This window comes from Rhinopithecus roxellana, chromosome 10 (assembly GCF_007565055.1).
Source record: "Rhinopithecus roxellana isolate Shanxi Qingling chromosome 10, ASM756505v1, whole genome shotgun sequence".
In the NCBI taxonomy this organism is placed as follows: domain Eukaryota; kingdom Metazoa; phylum Chordata; class Mammalia; order Primates; family Cercopithecidae; genus Rhinopithecus; species Rhinopithecus roxellana.
In genome coordinates this window covers 63,923,961-63,948,814 of record NC_044558.1, presented here as the reverse complement: position 1 = coordinate 63,948,814, position 24,854 = coordinate 63,923,961, and the positions used below count along the sequence as shown (strand labels likewise).

General features: G+C 20.1%; 1 protein-coding gene across 1 annotated transcript; it reads left to right on the top strand.

Annotated features, from left to right (window-relative positions):
* Positions 1-7,707: 7,707 nt before the first annotated feature.
* Positions 7,708-8,609, top strand: LOC115899898 (40S ribosomal protein S2-like). The gene is made up of 2 exons (XM_030938353.1): positions 7,708-7,736; positions 7,837-8,609. The coding sequence occupies exons 1-2, from the start codon at positions 7,708-7,710 to the stop codon at positions 8,579-8,581; spliced, it is 774 nt and encodes a 257-aa protein (XP_030794213.1). The 3' UTR covers positions 8,582-8,609.
* The last annotated feature ends 16,245 nt before the right edge of the window (positions 8,610-24,854 follow it).

Below are 24,854 nucleotides of genomic sequence, written 5' to 3'. Positions count from 1 at the left end.
AATCAATACAGGTATAAAATATAGATATAATAATATATGTATAAAGTATAGACATATAGATATAATAGATATCGGTATGAAATATAGACACATACAAAAGATATAGGTATAAAATATAGACATAACAGATATAATAGATAAAGGTATAAAATATAGACATAATAGATATAATAGATATAGGTATAAAATATTGACATAATAGATATATAGAAATAGGTATAAAATATACATAAGGGATATATAGATATAAAATATAGACATAATAGATATAAGAGAAGTATAAAATACAGATTAATAGATATACGTATAAAATATAGACATAATAGATATAATAGATATAGACAGATATCATAGATATAGGTATAAAATATAGGCATAATACATATAATAGATATAGTTATAAAATATAGATATAATAGGTAGAGGAATAAAATATAGACATAATAGATATAATAGATAGAGGTATAAATATAAACATAATAGATGTAATAGATAGAGGTATAAAATATAAACATAATCGATAGAATAGATTGAGGTATAAAATATAGACATAAGAGATATAATAGATAGAGGTATAAAATATAGAGAAAATGGATATAATAGATATGCTATAAATATATATATAGATATATATCTAAAAATCTATCTATTATAAAATCTATAATAAATCATATATATAAACTATATATAACCTATATATAAATCAATATATAAATCTATATAAAAAATCTATATATAAAAATATAGATATATAATTATATATCTATTACATAGATATAATGGATATAGGTATAACAGATAGTCATAATAGATATAATAGATAAGACATAATAGATTTAATAGATATTGGTATAAATATAGACATAATAGATAATATATAGGTATAAACTATAGACATAGTAGATATAATACATATAAGTATTAAATATAGACATAATAGATATATGTATAAAATATAGACATAATAGATAGAGGTATAAAATAACATAGTAGATATTAATATATAGTATAAAATATAGAATAATAGATATAGGTATGAAATATAGACATAATAGATATAATGGATATAGGTATAAAATAAAGCATAATAGACATAGGTTAAAATACAGACATAATAGAAATATATATAGTTATAAAATATAGACATAATAGAATAATATAGAGATAAAATATAGACATAATTGATATAATAGATATAAGATGAGGTATAGAAATATATAGACTATATATATAAGAGTATAAATTATAGACATATAGACATATAGATATAATATAATAATATAGACATAATAGATAGGTATAAAATATAGACATAATAGATATAATAGATATAGGTATCAAATATAAATGAAATAGATATAGGTATAAATTATAGATATAACAGATATATAGATATACGTATAAAATATAGACTTATATATATAGGTATAAAATGTAGACATTATAGATATAGTATAGGTATAAAATAGACATAATAGATATAATAGATAGAGGTATAAAATATAAACATAATAATTATGATAGATATAGGTGTAAAATATAGACATAATAGATATAGGTATAAAATATAGACATAATAGATATAATAGATATAGGTATAAAATAGAGACATAATAGATATAGGTATAAAACATGGACATAATAGATTAATAGATATAGGTATAAATAATAGACATATATATATAGATATAAAATATATACATAATAGATATAATAGAGGTATACAATATAGACCTAATAGATATAATAGACATAGGTATAAAATATAGACATAATAGATATAGGTATAAAACTTAGACATAATAGATATAATCGATATAGGTATAAAATATACACATAGTAGACATAATAGATATAGGTATAAAATATAGACATAATAGATATAATAGATATAGGTATAAAATATAGACATAATAGATATTGGTATAAAATATAGATATAATAGATATAGGTATAATACTTAGACATAATAGATATAATAGATATAGGTATAAAATATAGACATAATAGATATAGTAGATATAGGTATAAAAAATAGACATAATAGATATAATAGATGCAGTTTTAAAGTATAGACATAATAGATATAATAGATATAGGTATAAAATAAAGACATAATAGATACAGGTATAAAATACGCACATAATATATATAGTTATAAAATATAGACATAAAAGATATACCTATAAAATAGAGACATAACAGTTATAATAGATATAGGTATAAAATATAGACATAATAGATATAATAGATATAGGTATAAAATATAGACATAATAGATATAATAGATAGAAGTTTAAAATATAGAAATAATAGATATGATGGATATAGGTATAAAATATAGATATAATAGATATAGATATAAAATATAGATACAATAGATATAATAGATATAGGTGTAAAATATAGATATAATAGATATGGTTATAAAATATAGACATAATAGATATAATAGATATAGGTGTAAAATAAATACATAATACATAGGTATAAAATTTAGTCATAATAGATAAAATTGATATATGTTTAAAATATAGACATAATAGTTATAATAGATGGAGATAAAAATATAAACATAGTAGATATAATCCATATAGGTATTAAATGTAGACATAATAAATATAATAGATTATGGAAATAAAATAGAGACGTCATAGATATAATAGATATAGATATAAAATGTTAGACATAACAGATAATAGGATATACGGATAGAATATAGACATAATAGATATAATAGATATAGATATAAAATACACACAATATATATTTAGGTACACAACATAGACATAATAGATATAATAGATATAGGTATAAATATCACACATAGTAGACATAATAGATATAGGTATAAAATATAAACATAATAGATATAATACATATAGGTAAAAAATATAGACATAAGACGTATCATAGATATAGGTATAAAATATAGACACAATAGATATAATAGATATAGGTATAAAATATAGACATAATAGATATAGGAATACAATATAAAACATAATAGATATAATAAATGTAGGTATAAAATATAGACATAATAGATATAATAGATATAGGTATAAACGATAGAAATAATAGATATAATCGATACAGTTTTAAAGTATAGACATAATAGATATAATAGATATAGGTATGAATAAAGATATAATAGATATAGGTATAAAACACAGACATAATAGGTATAGTTTTAAATCAAAGACATAATAGATATAATAGATATAGGTATAAAATATAGACGTAATAGATATAATAGATATAGGTATCAATATAAATAAAATAGATATAGGTACAAATTATAGATATAACAGATAAAATAGATATACGTATAAAATATACACTCAATAGATATAGGTATAAAATGTAGACATTATAGGTATAATATAGGTATAAAATATAGACATAATAGATATAATAGAGGTATAAAATATAGACATAATAATTATAATAGATATAGGTATAAAGTATAGACATAATAAATATAGGTATAAAATATAGACATAATAGATATAATAGATATAGGTATAAAATAGAGACATAATAGATATAGGTATAAAATATGGACATAATAGATATAATAGATATAGGTATAAATATAGACATAATAGATATAGGTATAAAATATAGACATAATAGATATAATAGAGGTAAACAATATAGACCTAATAGATATAATAGACATAGGTATGAAATATAGACATAATAGATATAGGTATAAAACATAGACATAATAGATATAAAAGATATAGGTATAAAATATAGACATAATAGATATAATAGATATAGGTATAAAATATAGACATAATAGATATAATAGATATAGGTAGAAAATATAGACATAGTGGATATTGTTATAAAATACAGACATAATAGATACAATAGATGTACTTATAAAATATAGACATAAATGATATAACACATATAGGTAGAAAATATAGACATTATAGATATGGAATAAAATATAGACATAATAAATATAATAGATATAGGTATAAAATATAGACATAATAGATATTGGTATAAAATATAGACATAATAGATATAGGTATAATATTTAGACATAATAGATATAATAGATATAGGTATAAAATATAGACATAATAGTTATAGTAGATAAAGGTATAAAATATAGACATAATAGATATAATAGATGCAGTTTTAAAGTATAAACATAATAGATATAATAGATATAGGTATAAAATAAGACATAATAGATATAATAGATATAGGTATAAAATACAGACATAATAGATGTAATAGATACTGGTATAAAACATAGACATATTAGTTATAATAGATATAGATATAAAATATAGACAAAATAGATATAATAGATAAAGATACGAAATATAGACATAATAGATATAATAGATATTGTTATAAAAATAGACATAGTAGATATGGGTATAATATTTGGACATAATAGATATAATAGATATAGGTATAAAATGTAGACATAAAGATATAATAGATATACGTGTAAAATATACACAAACAGATATAATAGATATAGGTGTAAAATATAGACATAATAAATGAAGATATAAAATATAGACATAATATATATAATGGATATAGATATAAAATATAGACATAACATATACTTTTAAAATATAGACATAATAGATATAGATATAGGTATAAAATATAGACATATACATAGTTATAAAATATAGACATAATAGTTATAATAGGTATAGGTATAAAATATAGACATAATTGATATAGGTATAATATGCAGACATAATAGATATAATAGATATAGGTATAATATAGAGACATAATAGATATAATAGATATAGGTATAAAATATAGACTCAATAGATATAATAGATACAGGTAAATTTATAGATATAATAGATATAGGTATGAAATAAAGATATAATAGATATAATAGTTATATGTATAAAAAAAGATAAAACAGATAGAGGTATAAAACATAGACAATAGATATAATAAATATAGGTATAAAATATAGATATAATAGATATAATTATAAAATATAAATATAATACTTATAATTGATATAGGAAAAAATATAGATATAATGGATATAGGTATAAAATAGGGTTATAATAGGTATAAGTATAAAATATGGATATAAAAGATATAATAGTTATAGGCATAAAATATAGACATAATAGATATGATAGATATATGTATAAAATAGTGTATAATAGATATAATGGATACAGGTATCAAATATAGATATAATAGATATACCTATAAAATATAGATATAGTGGATATAATAGATATAGGCATAAAATGCAGACATAATAGATATAATAGATATAGGTATAAAATATAGACATAATAGATATAATAGATAAAGATGTAAAATATAGACATAATAGATATAATAGATACAGGTATAATATATAGACATAAGAGGTATAATAGATATAGGTATAAAATATAGACATAATAGATATAATACATAAAGGTATAAAATATAGATATAATAGATATAGGTATAAAGTATACATATAATAGATATAATAGATATACATATAAAATATAGATATAATTGATATAATTATAAAATATAAATCTGATAGATATAATAGATATAGGTATACAATATAGACATAATAGATATAGGTATAAAATATACACATAATTGATAAAGGTATAAAATATAGACATAATAGATATAGGTATAAATATAGACATAATAGATATAATAGATATAGGTATAAAATATAGATATAATAAATATCATAGATATAGGTGTAAAATATAGGCATAAGAGATATAATAGATATAGGTATAAAATATAGACTTAATAGATATAATAGATATAGGTATAAAATATAGACATAATAGATATAAGTATAAAATATAGACATAATAGATATAATAGATATAGGTATTAAATATAGACATAATAGATATAGGTATAAAATATAGACATAACAGATATAGGTATAAAAATACAGACATAATAGATATAGGTATACAATATAGACATAATAGATATAATATATATAGGTATAAAATATAGACTTAAGAGATATTGTTATACAATACAGACATAATAGATATAATATATAGGTATAAAATATAGACATAGTAGACATAATGGATATAGATATAAAATATAGACATAATAGATATAATAGATATAGGTAAAATATATAGGCATGATAGATATAATAGAGGTATAAAATATAGACATAATAGATATAATTGATAGAATTATAAAATATAGACATAATAGATATAATAGATAGAGGGATAAATTATAGACATAATAGATATAATAGATATAGGTATAAAATATAGACATCAGAGGTATAATAGATATAGGTATAATATATAGACATAATAGATATAATCGATATAGGTATAAGATATAGTCATAAGAGATATAGGTATAAAATATAAACATAATAGAAATAATAGATACAGGTAAAAAATATAGACATAAGAGATAGATATAGGTATAAAATATCGACATAATAAATATAATCGATACAGGTATAAAATATAGACTTAATAGATATAGGAATAAAATATAGACATAATTGAAATAGGTATAAAATATAGACATAATATATATAATAGATATAGGTAAAAAATATAGACATAATAGATATAATACATGTAAGTATAAAATATATACATAATAGATAAAATAGATATAGGTATAAAATATAGACATAATACATATAATTGATATGGGTATGAAATATAGATATAATAGATATAGGTATAACATATACACATAATATATATGATAGATATAGGTACAAAACATAGACATAATAGATAGAGGTATAAAATATAGACATAATAGATATAATAGATAGAGTTGTAAAATATAGACATAATAGATATAATAGATAGAGGTATAAAATATAGACATAATAGATATAATAGATATAGGTGTAAAATAGAGACATAATAGATATAATAGATACAGGTATAAAATATAGACATAATAGATATGATAGATATAGGCACAAAACATAGACATAATAGATACGTTAGATATAGGTATAAAATATAGACATAATCGATATAGATATCAAATATAGATATAATAGGTATAATAGATATAAGTATAAAATATAGATATAATAGATAAAATAGATAGAGGTATAAATATAGATATAATAGAAATATGTATAAAATATAGATATAATGGATATAATAGATATAGGTATAAAATATAGACATAATGGATACAATAGAGACAGAATATATATAATAGATATAGGTATAAAATACAGACATCATAGATATAATAGATAGAGAAATAAAATATAGACAAAATTGATATAATAGATAGAGGTAAAAATATAGACATCATAGATATAATAGAGGTATAAAATATAGACCTAAAAGATATAAGTGATAGAGGTATAAATTATAGACATAATAGATATTATAGATAGAGTTATAAAATGTAGACATAATAGATTTAACAGATATAGGTATAAAATATACACATAATAGATATCGGTATAAAATATAGACATAATAGATTTAATAGATATAGTTATAAAACATAGACATAATAGATATAATAGATATAGATATAAAATAAAAACATAATAAATATAATAGGTATAGGTATGAAATATAGACATAATAGATATAATAGATATGTCTATAAGATATAGACATAATAGATATAATAGATATGTCTATAAAATATAGACATAAGCTTCTTCTCCGAGAAAACACCAAATGGCGGATGACGCCAGTGCAGCGGGGTGGTCCGGAGGCCCTGGTGGCCCTGAGATGGGGAACCGCGGTGTCTTCCGCGGAGGTTTCGGCAGTGGCATCCGGGGCGCGGTCTTGGCCGTGGACGGGGTCGGGGCCGAGGCCGCGGAGCTCGCGGAGGCAAGGCCGAGGATGAGGAGTGGATGCCCGTCACCAAGCTGGGCCGCTTGGTCAAGGACATGAAGATCAAGTCCCTGGAGGAGATCTACCTCTTCTCTCTGCCCATTAAGGAATCTGAGATCATTGACTTTTTCTTGGGGGCCTCTCTCAAAGATGAGGTTTTGAAGATTATGCCGGTGCAGAAGCAGACCCGTGCTGGTCAGCGCACCAGGTTCAAGGCGTTTGTTGCTATCGGGGACTACAATGGCCACGTCGGCCTGGGTGTTAAGTGCTCCAAAGAGGTGGCCACCGCCATCCGTGGGGCCATCATCCTGACCAAACTCTCCATTGTCCCGGTGCGCAGAGGCTACTGGGGGAACAAGATCGGCAAGCCCCACACCGTCCCTTGCAAGGTGACAGGCCGCTGTGGCTCTGTGCTGGTGCGCCTCATCCCTGCACCCAGGGGCACTGGCATCGTCTCAGCGCCTGTGCCCAAGAAGCTGCTCATGATGGCTGGTATTGATGACTGCTACACCTCAGCCCAGGGCTGCACTGCCACCCTGGGCAACTTCGCCAAGGCCACCTTTGATGCCATCTCTAAGACCTACAGCTACCTGACCCCTGACCTGTGGAAGGAGACTGTCTTTACCAAGTCTACCTATCAGGAATTCACTGACCACCTTGTCAAGACCCACACCAGAGTCCCCGTGCAGCGGACCCAGGCTCCAGCTGTGGCTACAACATAGGCTTTTTATACAAGAAAAATAAAGTGAATTAAGCCTGTTAAAAAAAAAAAGATATAGACATAATAGATACAATAGATATAGGTATAAAATATAGACAGATACAATAGATATAGATATAAGATATAAACATAATAGATATAGGTATAAAATATAGACATATTAGATATAATTACTATAGGTATAAAATATAGACATAATAGATATAATAGATATAGGTATAAAATATAGACATCATAGATATAGATATAAAATATAGACAAAATAGATTTAAAAGATATCGGTATAAAATATAGACATAATAGATTTCATAGATATAGTTATAAAACATAGACATAATGGATATAATAGATATAGGTATAAAATATAGACATAATAGATAAAATATACGTATAAAATATAGACATAATAGATATAGGTATTAAATATAGACATAATAGAAATAAGGATAAAATATAGACATAATAGATATAATAGATATAGGTATCAAATATAGACATAATAATTATAATAGATATAGGTATAAAATAATAGATATAGGTACAAAGTATAGACATAATGGTTATAATAGATACAGGTATGAAATATAGACATAATAGATATAATAGGTATGGGTTTAAAATAAAGACGTAATTGATATAATAGATATAGGTATTAGATATAGACATAATAGATATAATAGATATAGGTATAAAATATAGACATAATAAATTTAATAGATATAGATATAAAACATTGATATAATAGATGTAATAGATATAGGTATAAAATACAGACACAGTAGATATAATAGATATTGGTATAAAATATAGACATAATAGATAGATAAAGATATAAAATATAGACATAATAGGTATAATAGATATAGGGATAAAATATGGATATAATAGATATAATATAGGTATAAAATATAGACAGAGTAGATATAATAGATATAGGAACGAAATATAGACATAATAGATATAATAGATATAGGTATAAAATATAGACAGAGTAGATATAATAGATATAGGTATAAAACATACACATAATAGATATCGGTATAAATTATAGACATAACAGATATAATACATATAGGTATGAAATATAGACATAACTGGTATAAAAATATAGGTATGAAATATAGACATAAGAGATATAGGTATAAAATATACACATAATAGATATAATAGATAGATGTATAAGATATAGACATAATAGATATAATAGATATAGGTATAAAATATCGACATAATAGTTATAATATATGTATAAGATATAGACATTATCGATATAATAGATATAGGTATAAAATATAGACATAATAGATATAATAGATATAGGTATAAAAATATAGACATAATAGATATAGGAATAAAATATAGACATAATTGAAATAGGTATAAAATATAGACAAAAAGGATATAAAACGTATAGGTATAAAATATAGACATAATAGATATAATAGATATATGTATAAGATGTAGACATAACCGATATAATAGATACAGGCTATAAAATATAGACATAATAGATATAATAGATATAGCTATGAAATACAGACATAATAGATGCAATAGATATAGGTATAAAATATAGACATGAAAGATGTAATAAATATAGGTATAAAATATAGACATAATAAATATAATAGATATAGGTATAAGTTATAGACATAATAGATATAATAGATATAGATATAAAATATAGACATAAAAGAAATAATAGGTATAGGTATGAAATATAGACATAATAGATAGATATATGGATAAGATATAGACAAAATAGATACAATAGATATAGGTATAAAATATAGACATAATAGATATAATAGATATAGATATAAAATATAGACATAATAGATATAGGTATTAAATATAGACATAGAAATAATGGAAATAAGTATTAAATATAGACATAATAGATATAATAGATATAGGTATCAAATACAGACATAATAATTATAATAGATATAGGTATAAAATATTGACATAATAGATATAGGTACAAAGTATAGACATAATGGTTATAATAGGTATAGGTATGAAATATAGACAGATATAATAGGTATGGGTTTAAAATTAAGACATAATAGATATAATAGATATAGGTATAAGATATAGACATAATAGATATAATAGATATAGGTATAAAATATAGACATAATAAATTTAAAAGATATAGGTATAAAACATTGATATAATAGATATAATAGATATAGGTATAAAATATAGACAGAGTAGATATAATAGATACAGGTATAAAATATAGACATAATAGATACCGGTATAAAATATAGACATAACAGATATAATAGATATAGGTATAAAATATAGACATAATTAGATATAATAGATATATGTATATGACATAGACATTATCGATATAATAGATATAGGTGTAAAATGTAGACATAATAGATATAATAGATATAGGTATAAAATATAGACATAATAGATATAAAAGATACAGGATTAAATATAGACATAATTGAAATAGGTATAATATATAGACAAAATGGATATAAAAGATGTAGGTATAAAATATAGACATAAAAGATATAATAGATATAGGTAAAAAATATAGACATAATAGATATCATAGACATATGTATAGGATGTAGACATCATCGATATAATAGATACAGGTTTAAAATATAGACATAATAGATATAATAGATATAGGTATGAAATATAGACATAATAGATACAATAGATATAGGCATAAAATATAGACATAATAGATATAATAAATATAGGTATAAAATATAGACATAATAAATATAATAGATATAGGTATAAGATATAGACATAAAAGATATAATAGATATAGATATCAAATATAGACATAATAGAAATAATAGGTATAGGTATGAAATATAGACATAATAGATATAGGTATAAAATATAGACATAATAGATTTAACAATTATAGGTATAAAATATAGACATAATGGATATAATAGATATAGGTAAAAATATAGACATAATAGATATAATACATAAAGGTATAAAATATAGACATAATAGATATAGGTATTAAATACAGACATAATAGATATAAAAGAAACAGGTATAAATATAGACATAATAGATATAGGTAGAAAATATAGACATAATAGATTTAATAGATATAGTTATAAAATATGGACATAATAGATATAATAGATATAGGTATAAAATATAGATATAGATATAATAGATATAGGTATCAAATATAAACATAATAGATATTACAGAGATGGGTATAAAATATAGAAGTAATAGATATAAAAGATATAGGTGTAAAATATAGACATAGTCGATATAATAGATATAGGTATAAAACATAGACATAATGGATAAAATAGATATAGTTATAAAATATAGACATTATATATAATATAGATATAAAATATAGACATAATAGATATAGGTATTAAATATAGACATAATAGAAATAATGGAAATAAGTATAAAATATAGACATAATAGATATAATAGATATAGATATCAAATATAGACATAATAATTATAATAGATATAGGTATAAAATATTGACATAATAGATATAAGTACAAAGTATAGACATAATGGTTATAATAGATATAGGTATGAAATATAGACATAATAGATATAATACGTATGGGTTTAAAATAAAGACATAATAGACATAATAGATATAGGTATAAGATATAGACATAATTGATATAATAGATATAGGTATAAATATAGACATAATAAATTAATATATATAGGTATAAAACATTGAAATAATAGATATAATAGATATAGGTATTAAATACAGATATAGTGGATATAATACATATTGGTATAAAATATAGACATTATGGATATAATAGATAAAGATATAAAATAGAGTCATAATAGATATAATAGATATAGGTATGAAATATAGACATAATAGATACAATAGATATACGTATAAAATATAGACATAATAGATATAATAAAGATAGGTATAAAATATAGACATAATAGATATAATAGATATAGGTATAAGATATAGACATAATAGATACAATAGATATAGTTATCAAATATAGACATAATAGATAGATAATAGGTATAGGTATGAAATATAGACATAATAGATATAATAGATATATGGATAAGATATAGACATAACAGATACAATACATATAGGTATAAAATATAGACATAATAGATATAATAGATATAGATATAAAATATAGACATAATAGATATAGGTATAAAATATAGACATAATAGATTTAACAATTTTAGGTATAAATTATAGACATAATGGATATAATAGATATTGGTATAAAATATACACATAATAGATATAGATATAGGAATTAAAATATAGACATAATTGAAATAGGTATAAAGTATACAAAAAATTGATATAAAAGATAGAGGTATAAAACATAGACATAATAGATATCGATATAAAATATAGACGTAATGGATATAATAGATTACGTATAAAATATAGACATAACTGGTATAAAATTGTAGGTATGTAATATAGACATAATAGATATAGGTATAAAATTATACGCATAATAGATATAATAGATATATGTAGAAGATACAGATATAATAGATATAATAGATATAGGTATGAAATACAGACATAATAGATATAATACATATAAGAATAAAATACAGACATAATGGAAATAGGTTTTAAATATAGACAAAATAGATATAAAAGATATAGGTATAAAATATAGACACAATATATATAATAGATATAGGTATAAAATGTAGACATAATAGATATAATAGATATAGGTATCAAATATAGACATAACAGATATAATAGATATAGGTATAAAATATAGATAATATAGATAAAATAGATATAGGTACAAAATATAGATATAATAGCTATAGGTATAAAAAACGGACATAAAAGATATAGGTATAACATATAGATATAATAGATATAATAGATATCGGTATAAAATATAGACATAATAGATATAATAGATATAGGTATAAAATATAGACATAATAGATAAAATAGATAAAGGTATAAAATATAGACATAATAGATATAGTTATAAAATACAGACAAATAGATGTAGGTATAAAATATAGACATCGATATAATCGATATAGGTATAAAATATAAACATAATAGATATAATAGAGATGGGTATAAAATATAAACGCAATAGATAAAATAGATATAGCTGTAAAATATACATTGTAGATATAACAGATATAGGTATAAAACAAAGACAAAATAGATATAGGTATAAAATACAGACAGATATAATAGATATAGGTATAAAATATAGACATAATGGATATAAAAAATATAGGTATAAAATATAGACATAATAGATATAATAGATATAGTTATGAAATATAGATATAATAGATATAGGTATTAAAAATAGACATAATAGATAAAATAGAAATCGGTATAAAATATAGACATAATAGATATAATAGATATAGGTATCAAATATAGACATAATAATTATAATAGATAAAGGTATAAATATAGACATAATAAATATACGTACAAAATATAGACTAATGGTTATAAGAGATATAGGTATGAAATATAGACATAATAGATATAATCGGTATAGGTTTAAAATAAAGACATAATAGATATAATAGATATAGGTTATAAGATATAGACATAATAGATATAATGGATATAGGTATAAAATATAGACATAATATTTTTAATAGATATAGGTATAAAAACATTGATACAGTAGATATAATTGATATAGGTATAAAATACATACATAGTAGATATAAAAGATATTGTTATAAAATATAGACATAATAGATTTAGTAGATATAGATATAAAATACAGACATAATAGATATAAGAGATACAGGTATAAAATATGGACATAATAGATATAATAGATATAGGTACAATGTATAGACAGAGTAGATATAATAGATAAAGGTATAAAATATAGACATAATAGATATCGGTATAAAATATAGACATAATAAATATAGGTATAAAATATAGACATAATAGATAAAATAGAATAGATATAAAATATAGACATAATACGATATAATAGATATAGGTTTAAAATATAGACATAATAGATATAATAGATATAGGTATAAAATATAGACATAATAGATAAATAGATAAAGGTATAAAATATAGACATAATAGATACAGTTATAAAATACAGACGAAAATAGATGTAGGTATAAAATATAGACATCGATATAATAGATATAGTATAAAATATAAACATAATAGATATAATAGAGATGGGTATAAAATATAAACGCAATAGATAAAATAGACATAGGTGTAAAATATACATTGTAGATATAACAGATATAGGTATAAAACAAAGGCAAAATAGATTAGGTATAAAACACAGACAGATATAATAGATATAGGTAAAAATATAGACATAATAGATATAAAAAATATAGGTATAAAATATAGACATAATAGATATAATAGATATAGTTATGAAATATAGATTAATATATATAGGTATTAAAAATAGACATAATAGATATAATAGAAAATCGGTATAAAATATAGACATAATAGATATAATAGATATAGGTATCAAATATAGACATAATTAATTAAATAGATAAAGGTATAAAATATAGACAAATAAATATACGTACTAAATATAGACATAATGGTTATAAGCGATATAGGTATGAATATAGACATAACAGATATAATCGGTATAGGTTTAAAATAAAGACATAATAGATATAATAGATATAGGTATAAGATATAGACATAATAGATATAATGGATATAGGTATAAAATATAGACATAATAGTTTAATAGATATAGGTAAAACATTGATACAGTAGATATAATTGATATAGGTAAAAATACATACATAGTAGATATAATAGATATTGTTATAAAATATAGACATAATAGATTTAGTAGATATAGATATAAAATACAGACATACTAGATATAAGAGATACAGGTATAAAATATGGACATAATAGACATAATAGATATAGGTACAATGTATAGACAGAGTAGATATAATAGATATAGTATAAAATATAGACCTAATAGATATCGGTATAAAATATAGACATAATAAATATAGGTATAAATATAGACTAATAGATATAATAGAAATAGATATAAATATAGACATAATAGATATAATAGATATAGGTTTAAAATGTAGACATAACTGGTATAAAATATAGGTATGAAATATAGACATAATAGATATATGTAGAAAATATACACATAATAGATATATAGATATATGTATAAGATATAGACAGAATAGATATAATAGATGTAGGTATAAAATATAGATATAATAGATATAATAGATATAGTTATTAAATACAGACATAATAGATATACTAGATATAAGAATAAAAATACAGACATAATGGAAATAGGTATAAAATATAGACAACATAGATATAAAAGATATAGGTTATAAAATATAGACATAATAGATATAATAAATATAGGTATAAAATATAGACATAATAGATATAATAGAAATATGTATAAGATATAGACATAAAAGATATAATAGAAATAGATATACAATATAGACATAATAGATATAATACGTATAGGTATGAAATATAGACCTAATAGATATAATAGATATTTGTATAAGATATATAATAATAGATACAATAGATATAGTTATAAATATAGACATAATAGATATAATAGTTATAGGAATGAATATAGACATAGCAGATGTAATAGATATAGGTATAAAATATGGATAAAATAGATATCGGTAGAAAATATAGTCATAATAGATATAACAGATATAGGAATAAAATATAGACATAATAGATATAATAGATTTAGGTATAAAATATAGACATAGTAGATATAATAGATATAGGTATAAAATATAGACAAACTAGAAATCGGTATAAAATATAGCCATAAGAGATATAATAGATATAGGTATAAAATATAGACATAATAGATATCGGTATAGAATATGGATATAATAGATATAGGTATAAAATATTGACATCATAGTTATATGTATAAAATACAGACATAATCGATACAGGTATAAAATATAAACATAATAGATATAATATATATAGTTATAAATATAGACATAGTAGATATTAGATATAGGTATTAAATATAGACATAGATATAATAGATAAGGTATAAAATATAAACATAATAGATATAATAGAGATGGGTATAACATATAGACGTAATAGATATAATAGATATAGGTGTAAAATATAGACATAGTAGATATAATAGAAATAGGTATACAATATACACTAATAGATATAATAGATATAGGGATAAAATATAGACAGATATAATAGATATAGATATAAAATATAGACATAATAGATATAATAGGTTTATGTATGAAATATAGACATAATAGATATAATAGATATATTTATAAGATGTAGACATAATAGATACAATAGATATAGGTATAAAATATAGACATAATCGAAAGAATAGATATAGGTATAAAATATAGACATAATAGACATAACAGATATAGGTATAAAATAAGGACATAATCGATATAATAGATATATGTATAAGATAGACATAATCGATATAATAGATATAGGCATATAATATAGACATAGTAGATATAATAGAAATAGGTATACAATATACACATAATAGATATAATAAATATAGGAATAAAATATAGACATGATTGAAATAGGTGTAAAATATAGACAAAACAGATATAAAAGATATAGGTATAAAATATAGACCTAATAGATAATAAAAAAACATAGGTATAAAATATAGACATAATGATATAATAGATATAGGTTAAAATATAGACATAATAGATATAATAAATATAGGTCTAAAATATAGATATGATAAATATAATAGATATAGGTACAAAATATAGACATAATACATATAGGTATAAAATATAGACATAATAGATATAATAGTTACAGTATTAAAATATAAACATAAAAGACATAGGTATAAAATTAGACACAATATATAGTAGATATAGGTATAAATGTAGACATAATAGATATAATAGATATAGGTATAAAATGTAGATACAGTAGATATAATAGATATCGGTATAAATATAAATATAATAGATATTATAGATATAGTTATAAAATATATATATAACAGGTATAATAGATATAATAGATATTGCCATAAAATACAGATATAATAGATAGAATAATATAGGTATAAAGTATAGATGTAATACATATAATAGATACAGGTATAAAATATAGACATAACAGATATAATAGATATAGATATAACAGATAGACATAATAGATAGGGGTAGAAAATATAGACATATTATAACAGTTATAGGTATAAAATGGACATAATAGATATAATATATATAGATATAAAATATAGACATAATAGATATAATAGTTTTAGGTATAAAATATAAAAATAATAGATATAGGTATAAAATATAGACATAATAGATTTAATAGATATAGTTTTAAAGACATAATAGATAATATAGGTATAAAATATAGACATAATAGATATAATCGATATAGGTATGAAATATAGACATAATACATATCGGTATAAAATGTAGATATAATAGATATAGGTATAAAATACAGACATAGATATAATAGATATAGGTATAAAATATAACATACTAGATATAATAGAGATGCGTACAAAATATAGACGTAATAGATATAACAGATATAAGTGTAAAATATAGACATAGTAGATATAATAGATATAGGAATAAAAATATAGACATAATAGATATAATAGATATCGCTATAAAATAGAGACATAATAGATATGGGTATAAAGTAAAGCATAATAGATATAATAGAAATAGGGTATAAAATATAGACATAAAAGATATAATAGATATAGATATCAAATATAGACATAATAATTATAATAGATGTAGGTATAAAATATAGACATAATAGATATAGGTATAAAATATAGACATAATGTTTATAATAGATATAGGTATGAAAATATAGACATAATAGATATAATAGGTATGGGTATAAAATACAGACATAATAGATATAATAGATATACATATAAAATATAGACATAACAGATATAGGTATAAATATAGACATTATAGATATAATATAGGTATAAAATATAGACATAATAGATATAGTATAAAATATAGACATAATAGATGTAATCCATATAGGTATAAAATATGGAATAATAGATATATATAAAATAAACATAATAGATATAATAAATATAGGTCTTAAATATAGACATAATAAATATAATAGATATAGGTACAAAATATAGACATAACACATATAGGCATAAATATAGACATAATAGATATAATACGTATAGTAATAAAATATATACATATAGATATAGGTATAAATATAGACACATTATAATATAGATATAGGTATAAATATAGACATAATAGATGTAGTTATAAAAATAAACATAATGGATATAATAGATAAAGGTATCCAATATAGACATAATAATTATAATATACTTATAATATAGACATAATAGGTATAGGCATAAAATAGAGACATAATGTTCATAACAGATATAGGTATAAATACAGACATAATAGATACAATAGGTATAGGTATAAAATATAGACATAATAGATATATAGATATATGTATAAGATATAGACACAATAGATATAATAGATATAGGTATAAAATATAGACATGATAGATATAATAGATATATGTCTAATATAGATATAATCGATATAACAGATGTAGGTATAAAATAGAGACATAATAGATATAATAAATATAGGTATAAAATATAGACATAAGATATAATATATATAGGTAAAATATAGACATAAGATAAATATATAGGTATAAAATATAGAAATAATAGATATTGGTATAAAATATAGACAAAATAGATATAATAGAAATAGGTATAAAATACAGACATAATAGATATAATAGATATAGGTATCAAATATAGACATAATACTTATAATAGATATATGTATAAATATAGACATAATAGATATAGGTAAAATATAGAAAAAATTCATATAGGTATAAAATATAGACATAGATATAGAGAGATAGGTATAAAACATTAACATAATAGATATAATAGAGATGGGTATAAAATATAGACCTAATAGATATAATAGATATACTTGTAAAATATAGACATAGTAGATATAATAGATATATGTATAAAACATAGACATAATGGATATAATAGATATAGGTATAAAATATAGACATAATAGATATAATATATATAGGTATAAAATATAGACAGATATAGGTATTAATACAGACATAATAGAGATATAAAAAACAGCTAAAAATATAGACATAATTGATATAGGTATAAAATACAGACATAATAGATTTAATAGATATATTACAAAATATAGACATAATAGATATAATAGATATAGGTATAAAACATAGACATAGTAGCTATAATCGATATAGGTATAAAATATAAACATAATAGCTATAATAGATAAAGGTTTAAAATATGGACATAATAGAAATAATAGATATAGGTATAAAATATTGACATAATAGTTTTAATAGATATAGGTATAAAATATTGATACAATAGATATAATAGATAAAGGTATAAAATACATACATAGTAGATATAATAGATATTGGTATAAAATATAGACATAATAGATTTAGTAGATATAGATATAAAATACAGACATAAGAGATATAACGGATATACGTGAAAATATAGACATAATAGATATAATTGATATAGATTTAAAATATTGACAAAATAGATATAGGTACACAATATAGACATAATAGATATAATAGATATATGCATAAAATATAGATATAATAGATAATAGATATAGGTATAAAAATAGACATAATAGATATAGGTATAAAATATAGTTATAATTGATATAATAGATATAGGTATAAAATATAGACATAATGGATATAATAGATATAGGTATAAAATAAAGACTATAGATATAGGTATAAAATATAGACATAAAAGTAATAGGTATATTTAGACATAATAGATGATAGATAGTTATAGGTATAAAATATAGACATAATATTATAATAGATATAGGTATAAAATATAGACATAGTAGATATAGGTAAAAATATAGACCTAATAAATATAATAGATATGGTATGAAACACAGACATAATAGATATTATAGATATAGGTATGAAATACAGACATAATAGATATAATAGATATGGGTATAAAATATGGACATAATAGATATGATATATATAGGTATAAAATACAGACATAATAGATATGATAGATATAGGTATAAAATATAGACATAATAGATATAATAATAAGTAAAATAAAGACATAATGGGTATAGGTATAAAATATAGACATAAAAGATATAGGTATAACATTTAGATAGATGTAGATATAGGTATAAAATATAGACATAATAGATAATAGATATAGGTATAAATACAGTCATAATAGATATAGGTATAAAATGTAGACATAAATATATATTAGATATAGGTATAAAAAATACACAATAGATATAATATATATAGGTGTAAAATATAGACATAATAGATATAGATATAAAATATAGACATAATATATATAATGGATATAGATATTATAGACATAATATATAGTTATAAAATATAGATATAATCGATATAATAGATATAGGTGCAAAATATAGACATAATATATAGTTATAAAATATAGACATAATAGTTAGATATAGGTATAAAATATAAACATAATAGATATAGGTATATTTAGACATAATAGATATATAGAGCTATAAAATATAGACACAATAGATATAATAGATATAGGTATAAAATAGATGTAATTGATAGAGTTATAAAATACAAATATAACACATCCAATAGATATAGGTATAAAATATAGATAAAATTGTTATAGAGATAAAATATAGACATAATGTTATAACAGATATATGTATATATATAGACATAATAGATAATATATATAGGTATAAAGTATAGACATAATAGATAATAGATATAAGAATAAAATATAGATATAATACTTATCAGTAAAATATAGATATAATTGATATAGGTATAAACTATAGACATAATAGATATAATAGATATAGGTATAAAATATAGATATAATAGATATAGGTATAAAAATAGATATAATAGATATAAAAGATATACGATAAAATATAGATAGAATAGGTATAGGTTTAAAATGTAGATAGAATAGATATAATAGATAAAGGAATAAAATATAGATATAATAGATATATTATAAAAATAAAAATAATAGATATAATAGATATAGGTATAAAATGATTACAATATATATAGGTATAAAATATAGTTACAATAGATATAGGTATAAAATATCGATAGAATAGATAATAGATAAAGGTATTAAATATAGACATAAAAGATATAATAGATATTGGTATACAATATAGACATAATAGATATAACAGTTATAAAATATAGACATCATAGATATAATAGATATAGGTATAAAATATAGACATAATAGATATATATAAAATACAGACATGATAGATACAATAGATACAGTTATAAAGTATAGACATAATAGATATTATAGGTATAGGTATAAAATAAGACATAATAGATATAGGTATAAAATACAGACATATAGATCCAGGTATAATATATAGCCGTAAAAGACATATCTATAAAATATAGACGTAACAGTTATAATGACACAGGTATAAAATATACATAATAGATATATGTATAAAATATAGACATGATAGACACAATAGATACAGTTAAAAAGTATAGACATAATAGATACAATACGTATAGGTATGAAATAAAGACATAATAGATAGGTATAAAATACAGACATAGTAGATCTAGGTATAATATATAGCCATAATAGATATATCTATAAATATAGACATAACAGTTATAATAGATATTTATAAAATATAGACATAATAGATATAATAGATATACGTATAAAATATAGCCATAATAGATATAATAGATATAGGTATAAAATATAGACGTAATAGATATAGGTATAAATATAGACATAATAGATAAAAGATATAGATAGAAATACAGACATAATAGATATTACAGATATAAATATAAAATATAGATAAAATAGATGTAATAGACATAGGTATAAAATATAGACATAATAGATAATATATCGGTATAAAATATAGACATAAAAGATATAATAGATAGGGGTATAAAATATAGATATATAGATATAGCTAAAATATCGATATAATGATATAATAGATATATTTATAAATATAGATATAATAGATATAATGATAAAATATAAATATAATAGATATAATAGATAAAGGTATAAAATATAGATATAATAGATATCGGTATAAAATATAGTTATTATATATAGGTATACAATACAGACATAAGAGATATAAAGATATATGTATAAAATATAGACATAATGATATAATAGATATAGGTATAAAATATAGACATAATAGATATAATAGATATAGGTATAAAATATAGACATAATAGTATAATAGATATAGGTGAAAATATAGACATAATAGATATACGTATAAAATATAGAAATAATAGATATAGATATAGGTATAAAATATAGACTACTAGATATAGGTATAAATATAGACATAATAGACAAAATAGATATAGGTATAAAATATAGACATAATAGATATAATACATATAGGTATAAAATATAGCCATAATAGATATAGGTATATAATATAGACAAAAAGATAGGTATAATATTTAGACAAAATAGATATAATAGATATAGGTATAAAATATAGACATAATAGATATAGTTATAAAATATAGACATGAAAGATAGGTATAATATTTAGACATAATAGATATAAAAGATATAGGTATGAAATACAGACAAAATAGATATATAGATATAGGTATACAATGTAGAAAAATAGATATAGGTATAAATATAGACATAAAGATATAATAGATATACGTGTAAAATATACACAGAATAGATATAATAGATATAGGTGTAAAATATTGACATAATAGATAGATATAAAATATAGACATAATATATAAAATGGATATAGATATAAAATACAGACATAATATATGTTATAAATATAGACATAACAGATATATACATATAGGTGTAAAATACAGACATAATATATAGTTATAAAATATAGACATAATAGTTATAATAGAGATAGGTATAAACATTGACATAATAGATATAGGTATAAAGTATTGTCATAATAGATATAATAAAAAAGATATAAAATACAGACATAAGAGATATAGGTATAAAGTATGACACAATACCTATAATAGATATATGTATAAAATATAGACATAAGAGGTATAATAGATATAGGTAGAAAATATAGACATAATAGATATAATAGACACAGGTATAAAATATAGACATAATAGATATGGGTATGAAATATAAACATATAGAAATAATAGCTATAGGTATAAAATAAAACATAAGAGGATAATAATATAGGTATAAAATATAGATATAATACATTGATCGATACATGTATAAAAGATAGACATAGTAGATATAGGAATAAATTATAGAACTAATAGAATAATAGAAATAGGTATAAAATAGAGACATAGTAGATAAAATAGATATAGGTATAAATATAGACATAATAGATATAATAAATATAGGTACAAAATATAGACATAATAGATATAATAGAATATGTATAAAAATAGATATAATATAGTTATAAAATATAGAATATAATGTAGTAGATATACGTATAAAATATAGATATAATTGATAATTGTCATAAAATATAGATATAATAGATATAATAGACATAGGTATAAAAAATAGATATAATAGGTATAATCATAAAATATAAATCTAAAATATATAGTAGAATAGGTATTAAATATCGATATAAGAAATATAGGTATAAAATATAGTTATAATGATATAGGTATAAAATATAGCTATAATAGATATAATAGATATAGGTATAAAATATAGACATAATAGATATAATAGATATAGTTATAAAATATAGACATCATAGATATAGATATAGGTGTAAAATATAGACATAATAGATATACGTATAAAATATAGACATAATATATATCATAGATATAGGTATAAAATATAGACATTATAGATATAGGTATAAAATATAGACATAATAGAATAATAGATATAGGTATAAAATATGGACATAATAGATATAACATATAGGTATAAAATATAGCGATAATAGATATAGGTATAAAATATAGACATAAAGATAGGTATAATATTTTAGACATAATAAATGTAATAGATATAGGTATAAAATATAGACGTAATAGATATAGGTATAAAATA